Source organism: Micropterus salmoides, unplaced genomic scaffold, assembly GCF_014851395.1.
Source record: "Micropterus salmoides isolate LMB-PRFRI ecotype aquatic unplaced genomic scaffold, ASM1485139v1 Ms_hic_scaffold_10, whole genome shotgun sequence".
In the NCBI taxonomy this organism is placed as follows: domain Eukaryota; kingdom Metazoa; phylum Chordata; class Actinopteri; order Centrarchiformes; family Centrarchidae; genus Micropterus; species Micropterus salmoides.
In genome coordinates, this window is record NW_024040041.1 from 18,961,955 (window position 1) to 18,970,931 (window position 8,977).

General features: G+C 39.8%; 1 protein-coding gene across 1 annotated transcript; it reads left to right on the forward strand.

The window, feature by feature from the left end:
* The first annotated feature begins 768 nt into the window (after window positions 1-768).
* On the forward strand, window positions 769-7,449 carry LOC119889783 (cytochrome P450 2K1-like). The gene is made up of 9 exons (XM_038700597.1): window positions 769-1,195; window positions 1,950-2,109; window positions 2,239-2,388; window positions 2,573-2,733; window positions 4,809-4,988; window positions 5,324-5,465; window positions 5,977-6,158; window positions 6,737-6,878; window positions 6,951-7,449. The coding sequence occupies exons 1-9, from the start codon at window positions 995-997 to the stop codon at window positions 7,145-7,147; spliced, it is 1,515 nt and encodes a 504-aa protein (XP_038556525.1). The 5' UTR covers window positions 769-994; the 3' UTR covers window positions 7,148-7,449.
* The last annotated feature ends 1,528 nt before the right edge of the window (window positions 7,450-8,977 follow it).

An 8,977-nucleotide genomic window follows, 5' to 3' on the forward strand; every position in this document is an offset into this window, starting at 1 on the left:
ATTTTTTTCGCGTGCAATTACTGATACTCACATGGACTTAGTTTCACATTTGAGGAAGGGCTGTCTGTATCAAGATCTTTCAGCATACAACAAACTCAATGAATAGACAGTTATCAGATGAGGAGCCTGCAATCAAAATTTACACTTTCTTCATGTAGTGGTCAATTTTTCTCCCATGTCTTCTTTAGCTCTGGAAATAAAGCAAGAATACACCTTTAGGTGTTTGTTCTGTCTGTTTGCATCTATAGATTTCTTCTAAGACAAGCTAATCTGCATATTTACACAGAACATTTCAGAGGAAAATACACTTGATGTAAGTAATTAACTGGGGAAGTTCTGTGGTGATATGCATCCATCCATCCATCCATCGTCATCCGCTTATCCTGCTCACAGGGTCGCGGGGGTTCTGTGGTGATTTACTTTAGTTATTTTGTTTATCATATACACCTGCAGCTCCTTGTCAAATGTGTGCAAATAAGCACATTTTAATTAGTTGACACATTATTAGACACAAATGTTAGGCCCTACTGTATTTACCTGTAGTGTTTCCATTAAGTATCGCAGTACATTAGCCTGTATGGCCATGAGATATTGCCTTATAGCTAAACTTCAGCTAACTGATTACATTAGCTCAGCTCATGAGTCATGCATGTTAGCAAGTATAGGCCAGTATTTGCCTTTTGTCACACAAGCCAGAAGCTGGGAGGGGCTGCTGCCTGTCTGTCTGTGTGTTGTGCTGCTGCAGGGAGAAGCGGAGCAAGCAAGAGGGAGAGAGAGAGAGAGAGAGAGAGAGAGAGCATCGGAACTCAACAAAGTCTCATCTTCTGACCTAATATTTAGTATTTTTCCCAATAGATATATTTGTTTGAACAGGAACAGGAATAAATATACGGTATATTCATTCATTTATAAAAAGCACACCTCTCTTGAGGAAGAAAAGGGCAGGTGCTGAAGCCCCTTTTTATGTCTATGTGTGCACATGCCTGCTTAAAATATGGCTATAATGGAAACCCTTTTTCTGATTTCACTCAGCACAACCACGCTACTGGGCACTGTTCGGATTCTACTTGCCTTGTATGTATTTTTTTGCAGCGTTGACCATCAAAGAAAGGAGCCTCCAGGACCCAGGCCACTGCCTGTGTTAGGCAATTTGCTGCAGCTGGATGCTAAGTTACCCCACAGGACGCTGTATGAGGTAAGTAAATGATATGGGGAACTATATTGCCTCTCTCTAATCTAGTGTTGTAGTCAAGACCGCACAAACCAAGACCAAGTCAAGACCAAGACCAGAGTTTATTGAGACTGAGACAAGACCAAGACTTTTAGGGGCTGAGACCAAGACCGAGGCAGGGCGAGAATGAGTCAAGACCAAGACCAGTTCCCCAGATTATGACACACACATAAAATGTGGAACGAGATCATAGTTACTTCTTAAATTGAACTGAAAATTCCACATTCCCGTTAAAACACCCACATACAAAGACTAAGAGCTGAAATCAACGTAAGCATCTTTATTCAACACTCCTTTTCCATGTTTACCATCACGGGGAGGAGGGACGGTCGTTATGGTAACAACACATTTTTATTTAGGGTTATTGGTTGCATTTGAAGCAATACGTTTTACATTAGGATGTTAACAAATAAATCAGACAATGCAAAAGCAATTTATTGATATTCCCAAAGTCGTGGTCTTGACTGGTCTTGAAATAAAATCTCGAGTCCTCAATGTCCGAGACTGAGACAAGGCCGAGTACAAATGCGGTCAAGTCCGAGACGAGACCAAGACCATCAAAAAAGTGGTATTTAGACTGGTCTTGGTCTCAGGTACTACAACACTACTCTAATCTTGTTCTTTGCTTTATGGATAGACAAGGGGGAATACAAATATGCATAATTGATATTATTTCATTCTTTCAGTCCTGCAAGCTATTTTATGGTCTTAATTTCAGCTCTCCAAGAAGTATGGATCAGTATTCACGGTCCATTTTGGGCCCAAAAAAGTGGTGGTGCTGGCAGGATACAAGACGATCAAGCAGGCACTAGTCAAGAATGATGCATTTTCAGAGAAAGAAATTTTCCCAATTATCCATGACCTAAAATTAACACATGGTGAGGAACAAAAACATTTTAGTGTTTTATATATTTTTCTGTTTTAAAATTTGTGTAAAGTGCTTCTTAAAAACTGATAATTTACAAAGAATTTCATATTCAAATGAAAAAAACATAAACATTTTGCAGGAATTGTATTTGCTAATGGAGACTCGTGGAAAGAAATTAGGCAATTTGCCTTGACTAACCTGAAAGACTTTGGAATGGGCAAAAATGCATGCGAAGAGAAAATCTTAGAGGAGTGTCAACGCCTGGATGAAGTCTTTAAAGCAAAAGAAGGTAACCAGATTATGGTACATACATTTTTTTTGTCTTTTGGTGAAGTCTTTAATACAAACACACCAGTGAATTATGCTGCATTAACTACTATTACTGTATCTATGGCAACATAGTATGTAAATATATGTAAAGTTTTTAACTGGAGAATTATGCCACTGAAACCACTAAACCTTTTCTCTTGTAGCTAAGGCCTTTGACCCAGCCCAGCCAGTAAACTATGCTGTCTCCAACATCATATGTTGCATTGTTTATGGCAACAGATTTGAATATGATGACCCAGAGTTCAGACTGATGGTGGATCGAGCCACTAAGAACACTCAACTCATGGGCTGTCCTTCAGTACAGGTATTCTAGTGCTTCACTGACCTCCGCTGACCTCTGTTAGAATGACCATGTCATGGCTGGATAATGTAGTAGACAGAGAGGCCAAAGCGATGGCGTGGTATACCAAACCAAGTCTTTTATAGGGATGGGAAGTTCAACACTGACATTTAAAAGCTGTTTCAGGATCCTGAAGCACAGATGTTTTGAAACACTGCTCCAAAGCGTGGTTCAAAATGTCAAAGTCATGTGACCTTGGTTTAGTGAAGCTTTGGTGCTTTTCACCCTTGTTTCCACGGGAGCAATACTTGTTGCTTCTATGCTTGATTGACAGTGTTTAGAACAAACCACACATCTAGACATATAGAGTATATATATAGTGATAGAGAGAGATAGCACAAGAATGGTGAGAGATAGCAATTTGATAGGTGTGTAGATAGATTAATAGTGTAGATTAAGATAGAGAAGGTATAGAAGATATGTAAGAGATCCTGGTCTTTGGTGTGGGAACTTCTTTGATTTATTGGTAGGAGCGATGTGCTGTATATCTGCACCTGTATATAATGCCAAAAATAATACTGATGTAAGCCAGCACCATGTGTTTCATGTGAACAAAGGTTTTTGAAGGCTGGGGAGGTAATCTGTAAAAATAAAAAATAAAATGACTCAGCCCCAAAACAGCAAAACAACTAATATTTTTGAATAAAAATCTTCACATATAACAAATGTAAGACATTGTTCCTTAATTTATCATACTTGAATCAACTAACAACAGAACAGATATGTTTTATTTAAACACACTGTTCATTGCAATCCCAATTTGACGACTCTTTTGGCCAAACAACCTTGAGCAGACACAAGACAGGACAGGTAAGTGTTTGTACAAACAACTTTAACAATGTTCGCCAAACTAATGCCCTAGCAAACTTCTAAATTGAAATATATAGCACATAGATGTTACTGCATAAACTAAACAGAACTTGATTTAACAGCTGTTTATTAGTTTATGGCCAAATGTAAGCACTTGTAAGAACTCCTCGCTCTTTCAGGTGGAGCCATGTACCTAACCTGCCAGAAGAGAACACATGTGCCAAGTGTAATTATTAACTTACAAAGTTAAGTTATTTGTTTCAAGTGCAAATACTACCTAACTCAGTTGTACAATATTTACAATAAATCCAGTCAGACCTGGTCACACTGGGTTACTCTTTAACTTTAATGTCAAGACATTCTGCTCTGTGTGACCAGAGTGTGCATGAGGAAAGGGCAAACCATATCATTAACAAGCTACAGAGCACTGAATGTGCATTGTGGTGGCTCATTGGTTAGCACTTTCACCATGTAGCAAGATTAGAGTTTCTTACAGTTCAATGACATTAAAGTTAGTTAAATTGGAAAGGTTTAGATATAAGAAAATATCTGTGTCTGCCAATATCTGTTAAAGGAGATGAGTTGATAGAGCACGGATATGGATAACACAATCCAGTAGTGTGAATGAATGAGGCACAGGGAGAGGAATTGTAGCAAAGGAACCTCCATCTCATCTGGAGTATTGGGCTAGCAATGTGGTCATTTCCAAGTACTCCACATGGAACAAATGTCATCTCTTGTCTTAATCCCAAATCTTTGAAACTACAGACTATACAGAACTCAGCTGCTAGGCTTTTAACCAGAACCAAGAGGTCATCTGTTTTAGCCTCCTTACATTGGTAACAAGGCTCCCTGTTTGTTGTAGGATTGGTTTTAAGATCGTATGGACTACGACTTTTAAGGCTCTCCATGACCTGGCTCCAGATTATATTTTGGATCTTTTAAGTTCTTTATAAGCTTTTACGTACTATGAGATCCTCTGGCATGGGATTTTTTCATCCACTGTGGTGGATGGTGGTATCTAATCTTTCTCTCTGTGTCTTGTGAAGCACTTTTTACTTTTTTCTATAAATAAAGTTTATTATATAAATACATTTTATATAATCAAATGTAGTGGATATGTAGGTTGATATGTTAATCCTTAAGTGCCCCTAAGTAAGCAGATACTAAATTAACAAAAAATAACAATAGATTTGTTACTAGGTCTAAAATGCTTGTTTGTTCAACAGTTATATAACCATTTTCCATGGCTGTTCAGTTGGCTTGGAGCTCGAAAGCAACTGATGAAGAATGCGTTTGCTAATAGGAGATGCATGACAAAGTTGATCAAGGGTTTACAGGACACCCTTGATCCACAGATGTGCAGAGGTTTGGTGGATGCCTTTCTGGCCCGAAAGATACAACTTGAGGTAAACAAGAAGAAGAAATGCAGGATTGTTGAACTTCAACTTTACAAATGGACAGTACACAGTATTAAGTATAATTAGTTAGAATTTGTGTATATATAAACAAGTGGTTATTGTACATATGACCCGGTTAACAAAGTTACTGAATCACCCAATGCAAAATGGTTACTGCTTAGTAGTAACAAGTAGCTATACCTCATATGAAGCTGGTTTATTATCCTAATATTAGTGTGACATATTTGATAAAGTGAACACAAGGTATCTTAGAAGTTGACTACTTCTTTCGAATGTAATTGTGTTACTTATATATTTGTTTTCATTGTTTCAATGCTTGTAAGGCATCCGGGAATATGAATTCTTACTACCATGACGACAACCTACTGATGACTGTTGTCAACCTGTTTGCTGCTGGCACTGACTCTACGTCCTCTACTATTAGATTTGGCTTACTGCTCATGGCCAAGTACCCAAAGATACAAGGTAAGGAACACAAATATTTCATGAAACATTTATTGATCAAAATCTTGTTTCTTCAAGACTTGGCCTCTCATTTGTAAAACTATGTTTAGCACAACCTCAGCGTTTCCGAGTAAGACAACTATCGCTACATATCTTCCCCAGGCAACATATTCAGTGAATCCTTTAATACTTACGTAACTCAACCTGCAAACCCTGATTTATGCCATTGGTATCAGAAGTGCGATGAGGATGACTTTGCTCAGAGAGGTAGACATTTGTGATTGCCATATTATGGTTGGGAAGAGCCTCCTGAGACTTACCCTCTTCACATTCCCGAAGACCTCCAGCCAGAGGAGTAGCCCAGCTTTGACCAAAGAACAACAAACAAAATCTGAGTTTTCATGGTCTCTTCAGTTAATATATTGGTAGTGGATGGCTCAAAATAAGAGGGCACACAGTTGATTGGAAGCCCATGTTACAGCACCCCCATGGCTGTATACTAATTAGCCTGTTCTCATTTTTAATCTCCCAGACCAGGTCCAGGAGGAGCTTGGCAGGGTGGTAGGAAGCCGTCAGGTCCGGGTAGAGGACAGGAAAAATCTACCATACACTAATGCAGTCATCCATGAACTACAGAGATTTGTCAGCACTGCCCCCTTAGTTTTACGTTGCACCTCCCGAGATGTCACCTTCAAGGGCTACTTCATCAAGAAGGTAAAACAACTTTTAAACCCCCCCACTACTTCACATGCTGTGTTCCCACCAAAGTTATACAATACACCTTGTCCATTGAGTTTGGTTGGTGAGAATGCTTTAATTCACTTAATTCAGTTATATTGTGTGCAGTGTAAGGAATAGCGTGTGATAAACTAACCTTCACAAATTTGATTCATCCTCTGCTTACAGCAGTTCTTTACCCCAATATACAGTGGATGTGGAGTTTTCTGTGTCACTATGAGGTGTCCTCTCAAATTCCTTACTACATTTATAGTTAAAATGTTGACTTGATTTGAGGTAGTTTGGGGGGGTGAAATGTCATTCACCAAATTCCAAAGATTTTGCTGTTGATCTATTAGCTACAGCCTCCAGTGTTGGGCAGGACTCAGTGGTTTGTCTCAAAGAACTGATCCAGATTTCTCAGAGGATGAAGCTGGATGTGTTTTCTGGTGAAGCTGTGGTCTAAAAAATGGGCTACAATGTTATAATTTGCATTGCCATAAAGTATTCCCAGCCATCATAATACTGAAACATGTACAACCTTAAAACATGTTATCATCTCCAACATATTTTAGGGCACTCCTGTGCTTGTTCTGCTGTCATCTGCACTTCAGGATGAAGATGAATGGGAAAAGCCTTACATCTTCAACCCAGCCCATTTCCTAGATAAGGAAGGGAATTTTAGAAAGAGAGACGCTTTTCTACCGTTTTCTGCAGGTAAGTGCGATTTTTTTGATTACCACGAGAACAAATTTACTTGAAGATGTGACATTCCTTGATTTGTTTCAGGCTCAAGGGTTTGTGTAGGGGAGAGTTTGGCCAGGATGGAGCTGTTCCTCTTCTTCACCTCCCTCCTTCAGTGCTTTCGTTTCACTCCTCCACCTGGAGTTACAGAGGATGAGCTGGATGTGACACCAGTTATGGGCTTGATCCTCACCCCTTCACCTCATGAGCTCTGTGTGATCAGCAGATCTGACAAAGATTAACAAATGAACTGGCACTGCTATCTCTCATTAAGAAACATTACAATGATTTGTCCTTAAATATGAAGCCTATAATTAATCACAATATTCAGTTTATATTATCTTAGTTTAGTTTTAGTAGTTATGCTTATACATTAAACTACAGCTCTTAAATTTCAGTCCTCCTGCGCAGGACGTGAGATGAACTGCACCTTTGGTATGCTTCTGCTGTTTGCTGCCAACATGCTGATCTCACTGTTTTATCTGTATACTAAACTCTATAGCACTTAATAAACTTTTTATGATAAAATTTTATGGAACACGCATTTCTGGGAAAGCGTCTCAATATGTTAACAGTGACTGACACACTGAAATGGGATCGTGCTTTGGATCATAACCATCTCTTTATTTTGTTAATTAGTTATAGTGGTATGAAAACAAACAGTTTGTAATGCCAGTATATAAAAATAATAGGTACAAAATAAAAGTGTTGTTAAAAAAATGCATGTGTCAATTTCTCTAATTTTGTAATCATTCGCCATAGTAAAGACAAATCCTTAGCATGTTATTACTAAAGCCATCCATTTATTCTATTGCTGTTTATATTTTCTTAAAATGTACTTTGGAAATAAAATTAATTAATTTAAGAAATGCTACATCATTATGTTCTTTGTAAAAACATGTGTCTTACAGAGGTACTCTAAAGTGACTCTAAGAAAGCACATCCAAGCCCTATTGGTCCCAAAAAGCACCTGAAGCCCTCTAAGGTCCTTCCACTTTGATGATATTGATTTGCTGATCCTGTGACGAGTGGTTATTCATCACCGGCTGGGTTGACACAGTGCAATCCTGGAGAGTCCTCGTTGGACAGCTGCTTTGGAAATCTGATGTTTTACTCTCTGATCCTCTGAAAGTCTGAGCATGTGACTGGTTGTATGTAGAGACATAGGACTGTGTGTAGGGTGGCATGAGTGTTTGACTGTTTTGCGGTGGATATGCAGCTGCATATGCTTGTGTCTGAGGGGGAGAGTGAGTAAGTGGGAGGTTCTCGGCATTTGTACATGGCGGAAACCCATTTATGCTTGAAGGGCTCAGTCTTGGCAATTTAAAGGCCTCTACATTTTCTAAACTCTCTAAAGAGTTGTAGCTTGGCTGGGTTTGGCTGCACTGAGTGTACGTGCCATGGCTGAAGTTGAAGGTGTCTTGGCTGAAGGAGGTAGATGCAGAAGCTGTTGGCAAACCAGAGGGTGATGGAGTTTTGTTGTGCTGCTGTTGAACACTGCTACAGCGTCCCAGTTTGGAAGCAAAACTCTGGAGAGTGCTGAGGATCTGCTTCTGAATGTGCGTCTGCTGTGCCTGCTCCCTCTCCAGGCGGCACTGCTGATCCACTAGCATCTTCACTGCCAGACCCAAGCTGCGCACCTCAGAGCCCAGGGTCTGAATTTGATCCTGCAGACCACTTCTCCCTCCGGCGTCCTGGACTGCCTGTTGGGGGCTCGGGTTCCTGTCACTACGAGTTGTGCCCTGGCTTCCAGGGTTCTGTAGATGGATGGTGGCCACCCCAGGAGCAGAGGATGTTAAAGGTGATGGTGGCTGATTAGGAAGACGAATACCAACCCGAGGGACAGGGTGTTGGGAACGGACAGACAGACCTGGTCTCTGTGTGAGAAATTGCCTGGGGGCACCACCTCCTCCAGGCTGACTTTCCATAACAGTCTGTGCAACATGAAAAAAAGATCATGAAAACAGGGGAAAACTATGAAAAGTTATAATGTAATCTTATTTACATAAAACTTGGTCAAAATTGGTCAGGCTCCCAGAACTAGGTGAGGATGAGTGCTTGAACACTGCCTA